At 40.9% G+C, this 18,650-nt stretch overlaps 2 protein-coding genes across 3 annotated transcripts; one reads left to right on the top strand and one right to left on the bottom strand.

Annotated features, from left to right (window-relative positions):
* The first annotated feature begins 4,216 nt into the window (after positions 1-4,216).
* LOC147330054 (netrin-4) lies at positions 4,217-11,273 on the top strand. Of its 2 annotated transcripts, XM_086291601.1 has the most exons (10): positions 4,217-4,776; positions 5,292-5,782; positions 5,859-6,179; positions 6,423-6,549; positions 7,013-7,201; positions 7,366-7,582; positions 7,666-7,793; positions 7,880-7,948; positions 8,062-8,232; positions 9,016-11,272. In XM_086291601.1, the coding sequence occupies exons 1-10, from the start codon at positions 4,653-4,655 to the stop codon at positions 9,150-9,152; spliced, it is 1,974 nt and encodes a 657-aa protein (XP_086147727.1). In that variant the 5' UTR covers positions 4,217-4,652; the 3' UTR covers positions 9,153-11,272. The 2 variants fall into 2 exon arrangements, with proteins under 2 accessions (XP_086147727.1, XP_086147726.1); XM_086291600.1 differs by lacking the exon at positions 4,217-4,776 and having other exon boundaries at positions 5,159-5,782; positions 9,016-11,273.
* Positions 10,188-13,085, bottom strand: chchd4a (coiled-coil-helix-coiled-coil-helix domain containing 4a). The gene is made up of 3 exons (XM_086291605.1): positions 12,905-13,085; positions 12,294-12,392; positions 10,188-11,318 (listed from the first exon to the last, which is right to left on the bottom strand). The coding sequence occupies exons 1-3, from the start codon at positions 12,924-12,926 to the stop codon at positions 10,987-10,989; spliced, it is 453 nt and encodes a 150-aa protein (XP_086147731.1). The 5' UTR covers positions 12,927-13,085; the 3' UTR covers positions 10,188-10,986.
* Positions 13,086-18,650: the final 5,565 nt, after the last annotated feature.

Consider the following 18,650-nt stretch of genomic DNA (forward strand, 5'->3'; position numbering starts at 1 on the left):
TTCTGTGTCCCTTTTGCTGGATTACAGCCTGCAGCGGTTTGCTGTAGTTTTCAGCGAGTCTCACACACGCCTCCTGAGCTCTCCTTTCTTTCTCTAAATTAAAGGCAGCATCTTTGTGGTCAAAAAAACTCTCGTTTATTTAATTTGATCAAATGATGTGCTTCCAATATGCTTTCCTAAGGTTGTCCTTAGCATACTTTAGTCTGGCTTGAAGGTGTAACTTCTGCAGAATTGGAGGTCACCCATTACTGAGTTCTCTCTACGGTTCTCTGACTTGGCTAAGTCATTCATTAGTGTTTGGCAGTTGTTTTGGGATCTTAAGACACATTTCAAAACTGGCTAGAGATGAAATCTTTTGAAATCCTTTGCTTCCTACCTTTATCAGTCTTGTTCTGCACTGTGTGGCACTTTTTGAATTTCTTGATGATACTTGGAAACGCTGTGATAACTTTGTATATCCGCCTCCTGCTTTGTAGGCATCAGCAAATCTTTCTTCCCCTCAAATCTAAAGGGATTTATTTTGTTTTTGGCATGATTATTTCTTAAATGACAGCTTAAACCTTTGCTGATGTTTTTATACTGTGTGTAAATTCAAGAAAACCCTCAGTTTAAACTTGATTTGAGCATCAAAAAGTTAAAGCACATCACTGCACAGCAGCACTTTATGCTGTGGCTCAATAAAAAGGTCAGTTTTTCAGGAAGCTAATACCACTGGCTTTGGTAATATTTGTTTGTTCTTTCTGAAATAATTCTGTTATTGTGTCAAGCAGAAATGATTTCTGCTTCTAAGGAAAATAAGTATGTTTAGAAATGCTATGCTGAAAAATTCCTTACACTGATGAAAAAGTATTTGGAAAATTTTAAACAAAAACATAAAATTTCACAGGGAGGCTAATTTTCCCATTTTCTCTGTATACGGGAACAGTTCTGGATTGTTTCAATTAAGGTTACACATATGTAAGATTATCGCCATAACTCTTCTGTGAGCAAACACTCACAAATCCACCCATGAGTTCACAGATGCACACATTATTGTTTTGGCAGTGTGCCCCTGGGCTTCCCAGAGGACATTATTTGTCATTCTGCCTCATCTGGCGTCTATCATTTTCTGGCCTGACAACTTAATCTGTGTCATTCATTCTCTCACATCAAAGAGGCACAGTGTAATCTAAACCTATGATGCTGGAACGTAAGCATGCACATCAAATCAAATCAAATCAAATCACTTTTTATTGTCACATCATCTCACACACACGCAAAGTAGATGTGCAAATGAACAACAAGTTAGCAGTCTGCCTGTAAGCTGTCTGCGCTTGATTAATGTCAATGTGCGACATGAGGACTGTTACAATAAACACTAGTAAGGATGTCTCTTTGAAAGCTTTCCACACTGGTTATCATTCTCACAGTGATAACAAATTAAAGCAATGGACCGACTTGGTCCTGCAATCCTGGGGAAATACACCTCTAATCTTGCCATTATATTTGAACCATAGATCTTTCTACCACATTTCAACTGGTGTTTTCAGGCTAAAGTATTTAAAATTTAAATTCTAACCCGAGTGCTTAACTCAAGCACACCATGTCTTTTACTGGTTGCCCCTGTGGCCAGTGGATAATGTCATGAAATCCTACCGTGTGTTGCCATAGCAAAATGTCCACAACAAAATGGAGATGTTTTAAATTAAGCTGGAGAAAAGAAAGTCAAATGAAAGCGCGATCATGTCGGCCTCTGGGCCCATGTGGAGTAAAGTCATGTAAGGAAGGAGCTTAATCCTCTTCATCCCTGGAGATACAAATGAGCTGACATGTAGATCACAAATAAAGCATGAAGGGAGAAGTAGATGCGGAAGTGTGGACTACATGTGCTTGACACACACATGTATGAACAGCCTGGACAAACACTAAGGGTGAGAGGTAGGGGGTCCCTGTTCCTCTGACCCTGGCTCTCTAACCCCACCGGCCCCCATTAAGCCCTGTAAATGAGAGAAAGAGGAGCAATTAGAGGAGCAGTCATGGGGCAGGTAGGAGATCCCCCTGACCCTTTCAGGCTGGTATTTGACCTCTCACAGCTGGAAGCTTTGATGAAGATACATCTCGAACATTGAGAGAATGTATTTGCTTGGAAAAAGGAGTGCAGCACATGTTGGAAACAGTGGATTGGATTAATTTCTCCTTTTCTAAATTATTTTTTAAATATGTTCACACTTTACTATTCATCCTACCAACAAACAAACAAAAAACGAACAGCAGAATGATCATTTTTATTGTCAAAACATTATTTGCAAAAAATGCTGTAAAAAAAATCTCAGATGGATGTCACTTCATCTATATCTGTTGTAAATTTCTTCCTTCACTCTTTCATCTCTCTTTCCTCTTGCTTTCCACTCTGAGAGCAGCTCGTGCCTGGCGGGCCTGTACACAATAAAGCCTGAGAGGCTGGCCTACATCACACATCTCACGGTTTCTCCTTTCGTTTTACTCCAGCAGTGCACTACATGCTAAGAATAGTTTTATGAGAGATTAGGGCAATGCCATTTATGAGGGATTTGCTGTTATCTGGTAATGCTGGAGACACACAGACATGCTGTAGTCTATGACTGCTTTAGCACAATTTAGAGTCGGTTCTGCATTAACAGCACACATGCAGTTGATTTCACATCTTTTCACAGGTGTCCGTGTGGATTTGTGCGTTTGAGGAGAACGGGTAATGGATATAGCATAGAGTCAAATCATTGCTGTGGTATAGTTGGCTCTAGCACAAGTTCTTATTGCGTCTGAGTGTTATCATTTTGAAAAAGGCTTGAAAATTGTAGGTTTGAGGTAAAAGTTTGCAGCAGAGCTATAAAACATTTTAAAGAGCAACAAGCAATCACCACTGCAAGTAAATTGCCTTTAACTGCTCATTTTGGCTTCAAGGTTCAAAACACATTGGTGGGGGTCTGCACTGTTTTAATGGCTAGAAGTATTTATTGCAACGCAATGGCTCCCAGTTTAAAATATCACACACAGTCAGGTGGGCTAGGAAAACTCTGTCAGTCATTTTGAGGGAGACAGATGACGCAGGCACAGATTTCTTCATGGATAATAACTTCCTATGAAATTTGGTGACATAGTTGACTTTGCATTAACAAATGTAAATAGATTTTTTTGTCCATATTGAGTAAGCTCTCTATATTTGTATTAAAAGAGAAATATATTCTTAAATGTAAATAAATGATCATAAATAATGTCATCTCGAATATTCTAAATCCAGACATAAAGGACAGGAAATGCGCTTTCAAGGATTATCAAATCAAATCAAATCACTTTTATTGTCACATCACATGTGCAGGTACATTGGTACAGCACATGTGAGTGAAATTCTTGTGTGCGAGCTTCACAAGCAACAGAGTTGTGCATTGTAGAGGTAAAATGAAAATTAACTGTCATTTTCCTGAAGGTAACAAAAATAATACATCATGGCTGGTCCATGCTAATCTTTCTAATTCCATTTTTTTTTTGACTTCACACAACCAGGCAGGCAGTCCTACAAACACTTTCTATGTCACTGGGGACGTTTATGGAAACCAATCCAATTCTGTGCGTCTCTTCCGATTTTCCGAGCGCCCCTTTATTTGAAGTTAAGCCATAAAACTGAGGAGACATTGTGTTTATTGTCCCAATTTGTTGTGTGTGTGCGCGCCAGGAAGAGAAAATGCATCAAGCTCAGCGAAGAACTGTACGGTATGTTTTTTAAGTACCAGAACATGTGTTTATATTCCAGTGTTAAAAAGAAAAACGTCACTGTAATCTATTCAGGCAGCCGGTTTTTAAAGAAGAATTGCTCTTTTCTTGTCCTTCTCATTTGCATGAACGTTCCTTTTGTTGCCATAATGTCCATCAAGCTGCAAATAACTGCACGAAGGAGTATTCTTGGCTCCCCACTCCCCATTTCTTCCCGCTACAGACTTCAAAGAGCATTATGACTTGGAATTAATGCTACTGAAAAACAAAGGGGCAGAAGCAGATAAAGTAATTAAATAGCCCTATTAAGGTTAGTGAGGGGACCTGGTTTAGCTCGTGTGTGAGACTGACTGACATTGAAATCGCACGTCCCTTCCCTATAGAGCGCACGACACACCACAATGTGGATAAAAGATTGGCAGATTGAAGTAAAATAGGGGTGTTTTATTTGTGTGTGCGTGTGGGTGGGTGGGTGGAGGAGATCCATAAATAGAGCCAACACTCCTCTGTGCATAAATGCATGGAGCTTTGGACTTGGGCGGTGCACACAGATGTCGCATTGGATGGATATTCGTGGAAATGTTTACTTGAGTTTATTTGCATTTTAGTTGGAGCAGTAAGGAGGACATGAAAGGTCTATCACGTGCAAATTAGCAATATTTCGCTTTAAATTCGCTGCCGAAAGACTGACTTCTCATTTGGTGCACCTGAAACGCACAGTCCGCATCTGTTCGAGAAAGCCGTCCCTGACGATGAACTGGGCCTCAGACGTCTGGAAGGACATCGAGGGAGAAAAAAATTACTTACTCTTGGATTTATCTGGACACTTTGCGCATTGCGTAATTAGCCAAAGAAATGAGTTGGACTGTTAATTAGGGCACACATTATGTTGGAACCCACCTCTGCGGGGAAGCGTGTGACGCACCATGCATGTTGTAAACACAGCAGGAACGAGGACAACGCTGTCTAATATGCTCGGGACATCTCGACATCTGATGCTGGTGGCTCTCGGTTGGCTATTTTTGGTTGTGATGCGCGGCAGCGAAGCAGGTGAGGCGCATCATCCGTTTGCAGTGATGCTCTTATTTCTAAAAAAAAATAAAAAAAATAAAAAAAATCAGCAGCGACCTTGTGCCCTCTATTTCGGGTTATGTTTTAGGTTACCGAGTTATTGTAAAGAACGTAAATTTCTATGACACTGAAGAACTCGCTGTGTTTTTAGATCTTGTCCCAAACGTAAAGCAAAAGTTACGCTCGCTCCTGATGCATTTGATAGTCTGACAGCTTTGTGTCCTTCCATTACATGTAACCCGAGTCTTAGCGCTGTCCAGTCGGGAGGGCAGGACAGGATTCTGTGACAGCACAGCGGTCAGGCAAATTAAATATTCATGGAAAACGTAATGAGCAGCACTTTGGCTTTGTCCGCAATGCCATGTGTTGGAAAATGCACTGGCAGCACGGACATCGGCAGATCAAAAGAACGATCTGTATTGCTCAGTCATGGAATAAACATTTTCCACTACTGTCTCACACTCTCACTGACTCTCATTCACCCTCTGCCTCAGTTTCTAGTTGCCTGGACCGTGCCTGTAGTCCACCCATAGGAAACCTGGCAAGTGGCAGGACCCTGTTCACCCTCTCAAACTGCTGTGGGAACAGCACATCCCAGCATCCTCTGTGTCCCCAACCTTCTGTCAGTCCTCAGGCCTGCTCTCAGGATCCTCACCCAGCTCTTCACATGACTGATGACCCTTTCTTGCATCCAGATACCTGGTGGGCATCAGGTGGACGTAGAACCATGCGGGGGCAGCAGGATGAGATACGTTTAGACCTGGAAACGAAATTCTGTCTTACTCACTTGGTTTTGGTGTTCAAGTCACCGCGGCCTGCTGCCATGGCCATTGAACGCTCAGTGGACTTTGGAAAGACGTGGGAAGCTTTAAAGGTTTTTGCGTATAATTGCAGCTTAGAATTCGGTTTGCCTGATGACTTCAATCAGCCAGGGTCACCGTGTACATCCCGCTATACTGATGCTGCACCCTGCACGGGTGGAGAGGTAGAGGATATTTGGATATAATGCATTGTGCAAATGTTTCATTCAGTGCAGTTTAAAGCTATGTTTCTCCTTCTAGGTCATATTACGTACTCTAAACCCCAGCAGTGCTATGACACTCGACCCCTACAGTCCAGAGGCCCTCTCTCACCTGACCATCACAAATCTCCGTGTCAGACTGCTAAAATTCCAGACCTGTAGCCCAGCTCTGACCCCCCCAGGACGCTGGACAAGCATCACATCCTCAGTCCACAGCCCCCCGTCCAGTTCAGAAAATTCTGCTTCAGCACCTTATGCTATTTATACTTTACTGGCAAGAGGCACCTGCCTGTGCCATGGACATGCTGAGTATTGTGTACCACACAACAATGGAAACAAGGAAACAGAGGACAGTAACATGGTGAGCATTTTATCCTGCATGTATGTATGCTTGTATCAAAAGGAAAAGATAAAACCCTGAAGTGAAAAAGGTACAAAAATAATTAATTACACATTCAGAATATTGGTTTAAAGAGATTAGATTAGGTCACAGTTAAAGGTCCTTTAAATTGACACTTTACATTAAGCCTTGACATATTTTATGGTTCTTTGTACAGCAGGCATCTGCAACAAAATCAAATGTAGATGAAGATGTGTCTTCCAGGTGTTTGGTAGGTGTCTGTGTACTCACCACACAGCTGGAGATCACTGTGACAAGTGCGCCCCGCTCTACAATGATCAACCTTGGAGGCCTGCCAATGGAAGCAGTGGGGAGGCCAACTCATGCCAGAGTAAGTAACCAACAGCAGCTTTGTACAGCTGTTACGTATGTGAGATGCTGTTTTGCTGACAAAGGAAAATAACAGAGAGGAGAGAAGATTTTGAAGCATGGGGGGAAAGATGTGAATAGTTAGAGGAGGATGTGATGGATTGCAGGTTGTCTACTAGTTGCAGAGTTGGTGGTGCAAACCCCAACTCCTCCTGGCCAAGATACTGGACCAAGCATTGCTCCAGATGGGAGGGTAGTAACATGCATGGTTATTTGTGTGTGAGTGTGAATGACTAAGACAAGAAGCAATCGTGTTCACTTGCCTAAAAAAATTAATGCAGTCCAAACCTTTTAAATTAAATACACAGTTGAATGTCTTGGTTACTTTAATTTTAAATTGGACCATGCTAAGCGTGTTACCTGTTCACTTTCTCTCATCTCTCTCATCCTGATCGCTGTGACATCACACATCCTCACAACCAAAGAGTGTGAGTGCCATGGTCACGCAGCTACCTGCCACTTCTCTCAGCGGGCATGGCTTTCCTCTGGCAGACTCAGTGGGGGTGTGTGTGAGGACTGCCAGCACAACACAGCGGGGCGTAGATGCCATCGCTGTCGCTATGGCTACCACCGCCGCCCATCCCTGCCCCTCAGCTCCCCCCACACGTGCACACGTAAGAGTCAAAAGGCAGAGGGGTGTTTTACTGTGGCATTGGGTTGGCTGACATGTCTATAGCTGTTATTAGTAAAAGAGATTCAACATTGGGGAAGCTTACAAATGCTATAGCTCCATCTGCTGGTACTTTTCTAACTGTTTTAATTAACTTTTGTCACTCAGGCTGCTGGTGTGATCCTCAGGGTTCTTTCCCTTCTCCACCTGGAAAGGAGGAACCCTGGTGCCACGCTAGGAGTGGCCAGTGCCACTGTAAATCTGGTGTAGGGGGCACAAGCTGCAGCCACTGTCTACCTGGCTACTGGGGCTTTGGAGGGGAGGGATGCAAACCTTGCACATGCCCCCACCAATGTGATCCATTCACTGGCCAGTGTCTCCACAGGTAGATATTTTTCACTTATCAGACTAAATTTAATGAATGATGAGTAATTGGCAACCATCACATGCTTTATTCCACTTTTACAGCTACACAAATAAGCAAATGTTAAATGTGCCCATTGGTGGGAAAATACCTGATTTGGATCATTTTTTGCCAACTGAAGAAGAAGCACACTTGTCTCAGGAGCTCACAGTCTCTGCTCTGCATTACACAGGTGATGTTAATCTGCATTATGATGAATAACACTGGTTCAACCATTTTTCTCCTATATACAGAGCATAACTCTGTTTCTATACACAGGGAAGTGTAGCTGTAAAGAGAAAAAGCTGAGAAGTGCGTCTGAGCTCTGTAAGACCAAACATGATTATGGTAAGCAACAAAAGGTCCAGCCTTCACTTGATTAAAAAACATTGCATACATCTACAGTTTGGTTTAAGGTTCAGAATGATCTCTCTGTTTTCTTTCTTTGTGGCCTGTTACAGTCATCAAGGCCAATGTGTTGTCTGCTCATGACAAAGGCAGCCATGCCGAAGTACACGTCAAAGTTCGCAAGGTCCTTCGATCAGGTCAGGTGGCGCTGCGCTTAGGAACCGCCAGCATCTATCCTCTGTCCTGGACCAGCCGTGGCTGCACATGCCCCATATTAAACCCAGGTAAGAAATGTTTCAAGCAAATCTTAAAAGGCATCTGCAAAACCAACTATTATCCCCCATCAATAACAATAAAGCAGGGAGGTTAAACCTAGAAGACTCCAATACTTATATCAATACTAAGAATATGACTTATTGATATATAGAATCCAATTATGCTATTTGGTGATTAGACTCTGATGCCCCAATAACAGCAGAATGAAATCCCAGTAGTGATAGCCATTAGGGCAGGACGCCCAGAAGTCTAGACACTGATAGTGGTGGTGACGAAATGATGGAGGCTTGGATGAAGGGACTTGTGTGAGGCAGAGATGGCGAGGAGGTGGGTTGCACGAAGGAGTCCAGAAGGGAAAATGAAAGATTTAAAGTACACAGAGGGGAGGCTGACTGGTTTGAAGGAAGATGACTGGACTAGAGCAACGATGTCAGCATTGAGTTTCACAGCGGTAGGAAGTGGAAATGGTGTTCCACAGATGTTCCTTATTATGCATAAGCTTCATAAACAATTACATGACAGATAATCTACCATTCATCACAATCTAATATAAACATTTTATAAAAATGGTTTTGTTTTGGGGTTTTTTACATTTTTAAACAAATAAATAAAATTAATTAACAAAAACATTCTGCTTTATAATTAACATCTGGGCAATTCAAGCCCAAACTGTCATGCTGACAGATTTCTTTCATATGTGGCCCACTGAGTTTGAGATCCCTGCAATAAAAATACTCACGTTTTAGATTGAATCCATATACAGTATGTTTATATTTTTTTTTCTCTCGCAGGTATGGAGTACCTGCTTGCAGGCAAAGAGGAGCGTGCAACGGGCCGTTTGCTCGTCACTATGCAGAGCGTCGTGGTTCCATGGACACCTCGTGTAGGTCTGATTGTATCAAACAGCCTGAGAAATGGATGCCGCTGATCCATATGATCTAAATATGAGGAGGAATGCAATCCAGAAGGATTCTACAAGATACTCATGAGTGAGTGACCAATTCAGATAGTGGACTGAAAATCCAGGAGTCAAACGTGTCCAGCTCGTTGAGGCTTCATAACTGAAGAGAAGCATCCAACATGTGCATAAGAGAATGAATGGATGTTAAAGTGGTCTGACTTAAGGTGCTGTACTTGATGTTAAAGACCTAATTTGTATAAATAGTTGATTTTATTTTTGCTTGTTTTTTCCCCTTATAGTCAGATTCATTTTGGATCTGGATAGCTACTGCAAAAATACTTTGATTTGTTAAGCTAACAAATCTTCCTGTAATACTACATCTCCTTTTATTTAATTAGCAGAAAACCAAGTGTGAAATACTGCAATTAACATAGAAACATCAGGCACGTCATCAGCTATACCTGCTCATATAGAAAATATTTCATCAGCCAATCATGTGGCTTGGACTCTGTGAATTTAGATATGCAGATAGATATGCAGGAAGACCTGCTGCAGTTTAAGCATAGCAGTGGTTTTAGTGACTCTGAACATGAGCCAGGTGATCTGACGTGAACCCATGGATCTATAATTCAGGGGTGTACTGTGTGGGGGGGTGATTATTGATATCTTTTAGTTCCATTTGAGCAAAATTTCAAATGCCACAGCCTACTCCAGTAATGTTGTAAAGTAATGACCACCTGCACCCCCTTATCATTTCAGTTTACTCATCTTTTAATAGCTACGTTAAGCAGGACAACAAAGTCCATATAATTTTAGCCTGCTTTCATGGCAATGAGCTGAAGTAAGTGCGTCAGTGGCCTGCAGAGCCACCAGAGTGCAGCCAAATGTGAATGTTGCGCTTATCAACCTGCAACAATTGCGTAAAATTATGTCAATAAAAAACGCAAAACTCTGGGACACTGCCAGCACCTTGTTAAATCTGAGCATTGAAGAATGAGCACAGCCGACTGTCTAATAAATATAAATGTTTATCCTACAAGAAACTGGGACACTGCCCTCTCTCTTTAGAATGAAAGTAAAACGGAGATTGAAAATGTCAGGCAATCATTTTAATCTGGAAAAACCACGAGTGGTGACCACAGCATTCAACTGAAGACTCGTGATTGCATTAACATGACAAAAACATTAATGCATTCACAGGTAAATATGACAGGCCAGATAGAAAACTAACGGAAGAGATGACCAAACTAACAGTTATAGATGGAGACTCAGTAGGTTTATACATGATGCCAACAAGTCAGAAACAGAACATCTAAAACAGCACAGATGCTTCAACAGCTTTCCTGTCGATTATTTCTGCTTTGGTCTCGAGTGGTGGAAAACAAGTTGAAGTGCTGAAAAACCTGTCTGAGGTAAAATAAAGCTGAGCGTCACTCAAATCAAAAGATCTACCTCTGATTTCTTAGATGGACTAATATAAATGCTTAGTTATACTCCTACACAACTGACCTCGGGATACAGTTACAAATGCTGAAATTCTGACTGGCGTGAGAACAAGCAACAAGTCATGTTTGCACTGCATAAAAATGAGCATTTCGGCTGATGTCCCTGAAGCAAATCACTTGGCCCACTGTCAATAATCAGATAACTTAATTAGGTTTTTTTCTTAAGTGTTCAGCCAATAAAGCAGCTCGTATTTGTGTACACGCTCTACGTCTCTCTGAAATTCTTCTCCTGATGGCCCGTCGATTTCCTGTGAGTGTCAGAACTGTATCAATAGTCCCTCTCTGAAGGCTTGAGGAGGAGAAGAGACCAATTGGAGCTCCTTTTGGACAAGTCTCTAACACTGACCTAATCAACTCTAGCTGGCGGCCTGGTCGTCTGTAGGTGAGGTGCTGTCAGACGAAACAGCTGAGGTGACCGCAGTAGAGTCGCTCTCGGATGTTAAGGCAGCACTGTCAGACGGGGTGGCGGACTCGTCTTTGTCGGCCTCCTGGGGATAGAGCTCGGGGTACCTCTGCATGCACTCCTGCATGTTACGGAAATGGTCGATGCACTCGGAACCCTTCACTTCTTCCTTACTGTAGTGGAAGCACGAGAAGGCCTCTTTAAATTGAGAGCCGCACGGTCCGCTGGCCATCCCGCCCAGACACGGGCAGTTCCAGTTGATGTCTCCATTTGGCAGGATGAGGCCTAAAGACATCAGAGCGTGGCAGGTTAGCAGAAAACCTTAAATGTTTAATGAAACTAAAGTAGTGCATCCTGCACTACCAAGATCACCAAGAGAGATCTGGATCTGTAGCTGTTAGCGGACAGTATCACAAAAAACTGAGCCACACAGTGTCCAAGCCTAAATGGTATTTTACTAATGAGTCACATACACACACTCTTGTTCATTAACTATTCATTACAAAATAACCTAAAGTAGATCTGACTGTTGCTTAATTAGTCACAGATATTTAGTGCTCAGGGAGGGTCTAATGTTGTTTATATGGGGTGGTCTTTAGAGAAAGAAACATTCCTGTGTTTACGGCATAAAGGTTTTCACAAAAGTTATCTGAGAAATTTAAAAAAAGAAAAGGGGGGGGGTACTGATAATTAATCCATCTTTTCTGTCCAGCTTCCTTTCATTTTTTTAAAGAACATATTGGTTCTTTTTTTTTTTTTTTTTTTAACTCAAATGAGTTATAAGTTACCGTTAAGTAGCATACAAAATAAAAGAATACAAAACCCTCTGAAATGGTCAGGTACAAGGTCTAGACTGAAGATGAGTGTCAAAAGCTGTCAATTTCCAAAGAAAAACATTGAAACTGTGAGAACTATTGATCAAGACCACTTGAAATTTTGTCTCCTTGGAAGGAAAATATAAAGATATGAGGGGTGGCTTAGAACTTGCAGTATTATAATCATTAAATAAGAAGAAGCTACTATCAGCTGCACCCTTATTCACAAGAACCTGCCACAGTGGGTAGATCCTTTCACATCATAAACCCTTCCTGATGTATCGCCACAGGGATTTGTGTCTCTTCTCAGGAGATGAACCAGGGATCTTTCATTTGTCAGGCAAATGTGTAAACCACTACACTATGGAGAGCAAACAACTGCACATCAGCAAATAAATCGAATTATTCTTTTGGAAAGCACATCTATACAGTCTGAAAGACTGACCCTGTTCCTCGTATGGATCGTTGGGGTCATCCGCTACCAGCTCAGCGTTGCTGGGTGTCTCATGGTCTTCCTTCGTCACAAAGATGATGCGATCTTTACCTTAAATGAAAACAAGGCAAAACACAAAAACGCGAGGAAATGGGTTACTGGGCCTATGACTTTCATTTATAATCTTACATTGCTGCAACAAGTAAAGGCTTGCTGACTGAAACAACTGGCTCCACTTTGAAAATTAACTGAGAAGATTATGTGCTGACTGAAGAACAAGGACAGGTGAAAAGCTATAATAAGTATGACAGTGACTGGCTTTTCACCTACTGCTTGAAACTCATGGCAGCACCAAGAGCAACACTGCTAGTTGTTTAACAGCACCGCAGTCACTGTTTTACATGCACTTTGCTGCAGTAATCACAACATTAAGTCAAAAAGTACTGCAATCTGTTTGAAAGCTGTGTTGGCTATAGCAGGAGGCTGGCCGGTTTCCTGACATACTGTAACAAACAGTAAGGTCTCACTGGGTGTAGACGTTAGCCTAGCATGGTGGTGGTGGGTCGCTCGGTGACATTGCTCAGCCATGGAAGCAAAAATGAATGAAAGAAGATAAAAATTACCTTCCTGCCTGCAGTAAGACATGTCTGCTGATGCTACGGCTCGTCGGGCCTCGTCCTCCGGGAGCAAAGTTGACTAGTGCGAGAAAGACTATTTAGCAAATTAAACGATTTCATTTGACAAGCTACCCGGCGTCCAGACGCCTGACCCGACCACACGCGGGCGCGCAGTAATGACGTCACTCAAGTGTTCTGTAAATGCGTTACAAAACAAGATTTAAAAAAAAGACTAGACAACGTATAAAGGAGGGGCATCTGTGGTGTCTCGGAAACGATGGCTAGAGGACGGCAGAATTCCTCTTTCTTAGGTTAGAAAAATATAATGCAAAACTGAAAACAGTTACTCGTTTAAGAATAGAAGAAGTTGAACTGATAACCCGAAAATTATATCTAATTTCTGTTCATTTTATTATATAAAAAAAAACTCTATACATCAAAATAGTGTGAGAGTGATGCTCTGGCTTTTCTAAACTCTTTACAAAACACTCCCAAACTTGAGCGGGAAGATAAGGAATTATGTGGCGCTCCGTTATCACTTAAAGAAATCATAGACTGTGTAAGACGGCTGAAAATAATACATCACCGGGGACAGGTGGCCTTTCATCTCATTCTATAAATTATTTGCTCCCCAGTGAGCTCCCTTTTTTATTGCAACGGTTTAATGAACGCATATCAGTTGGTGCATAACCCTGGAGTATGACTCAAGGAGTGTTTACTCTAATTCCCAAACCTAAAAAAAGATTTGCGTTTAATTGACAGCTGGTGTCCGATGCGCTTATCAAATAATGATTACAAAATTTTGGCTCTTGACTTTGGACAGAAAATCACATTGGTATTATAACCAATAACTGATGAAGAGCAACCTGGCTTTTTACCTAACAAACATATTTCCAGTAATATCAGACTGCCTTGGATCTATTGGATTACTCATACTTCCAGATAATGGCTATATTCTGTTTTTAAATTTTTAGATAGGCCTTTGACACAGGTATACACCAGTTTTTACACCATTTATTTAAAAAGCATGGTTTTGGAGACTTTTTTTTGCAACGCGGTTAGAGTGTTATGTAACAATGCCAACTGCTGTACAGTTAATATGATGTGTAATTTGGCACCAGACATCATAATTTCATTCAATTTGATTTCATCGTAACTTTTTCTTCTTGTTGCTCAGCTACTGTGGTCTCATATAAAATCTAGCAACTTACAGGGCATTTATATCACTAAAATGACAATTTTCATTAGTCAGCTTGCTAATAACACAACATTGTTTTTGTTTTTTTGTTTTTTTAAATATAACTCACAGATTTCTTTTGTTAAAATCATTGTCTAAAGCTTCTGGTCTTTTTCTTAAGCTTAAGAAAATGTGACTTAGGACGAAGGATTGTAATACTGACTCTATCTCACATATCTCTGTGAAAAACTTAATATTGAACTTAATGAATCACAGCAATGTTTCAATAACTTCAATCCCATAATAGAAAAAGTTTAAAAAAGAAGAAGAAGAAGATTAAACTCATGGTTTCTACAAGATTTGTCATTAAAAGGACGAATTCTGCTTTCAAAGTCTGAATCTCAAGACTAACATTCATCGCAAAATCTCTGCATGTTGACCCTTGTATATGTAAAACTACAGATAGAGCTCTGTTAGATTTTGGATGGAAGAACCAAATTCATTTTCTGAAAAAGGCTGATAACTTAAAGATTCCAACTTCCTTATGGAATTATAGTCCACATTATGCATTTTCATTGGTAAGTGGGGCCTTAATTTTTTGGGTCTGCAATTACAAAATTTTAACTTAAATATCTCTTAAATATATGCTATTTTACTGAGAAATATTTATGATTGAGGGTATAAAGGGGACACTTACAAGTAAGAGTCAGCTTGATCCCTCTGGGCTCTATCCTGGCCATTTGTGGCCACTTCACTTTTGAAAGTTTTTTCAACCATTTTCGTTCTGTTAATGCAAATGGAATGAAACTTTCCAAAGGTGTGTATTTTTTTTCAGATTTTTTACTTTTCAACATCAGCTCCTTAATAATATCAACAATATTCACTATACACCAAATTGTTCCTCTTGACTCTATCGTGGCCATTTTTGGCCAATTGAAACCCATTATAACCACCTTTTTTGATTCCTTGTTATTGACAGTACTATATCATGCGATTTAGGTAAAATTGCTTTCATTCTAAACTCAACACATGAAAATTATAGTTTTTAATGTTTTTTTTTACCAAATTACATCATTTACCCATTTTTGGCCAAGCAAGCAATTTCATGTAATATTCTGAGTTTCTAGTAGCAGCCTTTGATGGCTTACCACACTCCAATGGACCAAAATAATGAAACAATTTTGACATAGGTTTGATCTTAAGGATCTAATAGTTTGTGTTTGTGCATGACATTGCAGCACAAACATGTATTTGCAAGATAGACTGGAATAAATAATGACACATCAAACATTACATAGGCTGCAGTGAATTTCTGTGGATGCAGGCTATTGAGCTTTGAGGTTCCCAGTCAAATTTAGCTTTGAAGCACCTGTTAAAAGCACTTTTACTCTTGTATTTTTCATAAAAAGATACCATACCCAAAATATTAACTCTAGAAACAAAAACAAAAAAAAACCCAATCACAGGACATTTTGCAGAGTTCAAACCTGCAGCTGCAGCTGGAGCGCAAACAACAACAAACACTGTTTGTAAACGTGTCCTGGAGTTTATGCAGGTGCAGACAGAGCTACTGCTGTAAGTAAGCCTAACAGCTTCCAGATCATTTATTCTGGCAATATGGCAAGAAGGTCATCACTACTTCAAGCACTGTCTGTATGATCTGGTCAGAGAGCAAGGACAGCAAGCTGCCCTTGAAGAAAAGACATCAGCCCAAGATGAAGTAAGTTCCTCTCCAGAAGATGAGGGGACAATCTCCAAAGAGGCTGACAGCATCACCACTGATGTTGAGTACTAGCCATTGCCTGGATCCTCTTCTTTGGGGGAGGATTGGGGTTGGGGGCATGGAGGTGGAGGCCGAGCAGCTGATGGAAAAGAACATAGGAGCATTTTCTGAGACCGAGGAGCCGGTGACTGAGTGGATCCCTCATGAAAGGAAAACGATGTGGGTCCCACTACTGAAGAGAGACTGCTCTACAATCCAGTACCCACTGGTATCAAACCAGGGCTCACCCTGTATGCAGTTTCCTGCATTAGCAGCCTGAGATCTACTTTTGACTTTTTTTATAACAAAGGAGATCTTTTAGCTCCTGTGCACCCTTACAAACCTGCACGGGAGGCCAAGGTGTGAGGATTGGATGATTATAGGTGAAGTAGAGATAAAGCCTACACCAGAATAAAGCAATACATAGCATGTTGGATGACAATGCTGGAAGTTCTCAGGAAGTAAAAAAAAAGACATGGGGTTCAGACTCCAACTGACGGAGGAGCTCCGAGGACAACGTCTTTCCTTTGGTCACCTTGGCAGAGGAACCCCTCAGATGAAAACTGGCACAGGGGAAACAACCCAGAGCTTCCTCCCCAGCTCCTCCAGTTGCAACAGAGGAAGATTTTGTTGTCTGTCTTTGGCTTCACCAAAACTACCACGGCGATATCCCACATGCCAAATCAACGGAGGAATGTGCTTCTTTTGACAGCAACACACAAGGAACCAGCAGTCAGTGATGGGGAATAAAGGATGCGTGAAAGCAAGAAGCAATCCTGGACTACAATAGGCATAAATATTGCTTGGATAACTTAGAGAGGATGTTGGCACCTCGAGTTGTAGAAAGAAAACTAACTGATGGCTGATGGCTTTTTCTCCAATCTCCTGGATGTCTTGGGATATGATGCCTTTGTCCCGCCGGAAACAACTTTACTGAAGTGGGGGAGTCCTCTACAACCTACAAATGAAGAGTGATCCTGGGAGAGCTGGGACACATGCTGGTGACCTCAACAATTGCAGGACACCCTTCTCCTTAATTCTCAGCCACTTCTGCCATTGATCTCAAGATACAGTAGTCTGAACCAGAGTGTGACCCACACCCCACCAACGAAATGAGAAGAAGGTGCAAAAGGCGCACTTCCAGGATTGGAACAGCATCCCTTTGCACCAGGTGTAGAAAGTGTGCCCACAAAAACCACTCTAATGTGGTTAGCACATCTTGCTGCTAATGAGGATGCACACAGAAGCACACACTGGAATATAAATTTTGATCATTTTATTGGTCATTTCAGTGGTTATTTGGTCATTAAACTGCCTTTCTGGCCACTAACACACCATTTGTGATTTTCTTTTTGGCCATTCATTCAACCCCCACCCCCCCACCCCCTAAAAAAAGGTAAAAATAAATCATTGTTACTGTTACTGACCTGCAATGATGATAAAAAGAAATATTGGGTTTCACCATTCATATGCTAAAAATGTGAACTTTATTACTATTACTATACTTTATTACTATTTTTACTATAATAATACATAATCTGACTGGTATTCAAAGGGTATAATATCTGAATTTGAATTATATTTTGGTTTTCATGACTAGGACTGGTGCTAATTTAAAAAATCAAGTCAACGAAAGTAGAAAAATGTTTTAATATATATTAATTTTATAGTATTTTGTAAACATAAACAGGGGGTGGCCATATTTGACCACGAACAAGCTGAGAGGGAGTTTTTTTGGTTTTCTGTTACTGCACAAAAAAACAAAGATGCATAAAACTCATTGATACTTTTAATTATTGCTATACATCTAACCTCCACCATGGTTAGAAAATAAATCAGATGGCATGTTTTATTTGGAAAAGAATTGTGGTTTTATGATTTTTTCCATTTATGAGTTCCTAGGATTATGTGATCTAACTGGTATTTAAAGGGTTAAAATTCTGAATTTGAATGAAATTTTGATTTTCATGAACAGCACTGATGCTAATCTAAAAAAATCAAGTCAAAAAAAGTGGAAATTTTTCTTATTAAATAGGAATTTTATAGCATTTTGTAAATGTAAACAAGGGGTGGCCATTTTTGGCCACGAACAAGCTGAGAGGGAGTTTTTATGTTTTTGCTCTCCCTGCACAAAAATAACAATGCATTATAATCAATGTTGATGTGAATCAATTACATGCCCCAGACTCTACTATTAATAATACAAGAAATCTCAGTAGCAATGCAATTACAATGGGGCAAAAAAGTATTTAGTTAGCCACCGATTGTGCAAGTTCCCCCACTTAAAATGATGACAGAGGTCAGTAATTTGCACCAGAGGTACACTTCAACTGTGAGAGACAGAATGTGAAAAAAAAAATCCATGAATCCACATGGTAGGATTTGTAAAGAATTTATTCGTAAATCAGGGTGGAAAATAAGTATTTGGTCAATAACAAAAATACAACTCAATACTTTGTAACATAACCTTTGTTGGCAATAACAATAACAGAGGTCAAACGTTTACTATAGATCTTTACCAGGTTTGCACACACAGTAGCTGGTGTGATCTTCTCGAGAGCAGTGATGTTTTGGGGCTGTCGCCGAGCAACACGGACTTTCAACTCCCGCCACAGATTTTCTATGGGGTTGAGGTCTGGAGACTGGCTAGGCCACTCCAGGACTTTCAAATGCTTCTTACGGAGCCACTCCTTTGTTGCCCGGGCGGTGTGTTTTGGATCATTGTCATGTTGGAAGACCCAGCCTCGTTTCATCTTCAAAGTTCTCACTGATGGAAGGAGGTTTTGGCTCAAAATCTCACGATACATGGCCCC

This window comes from Aulonocara sp. 'chitande type north' Nkhata Bay, linkage group LG5, assembly GCF_057382095.1.
Source record: "Aulonocara sp. 'chitande type north' Nkhata Bay isolate Kocher_YH1m ecotype deep benthic linkage group LG5, A_spYH_male_GT1.1, whole genome shotgun sequence".
NCBI lineage: Eukaryota > Metazoa > Chordata > Actinopteri > Cichliformes > Cichlidae > Aulonocara > Aulonocara sp. 'chitande type north' Nkhata Bay.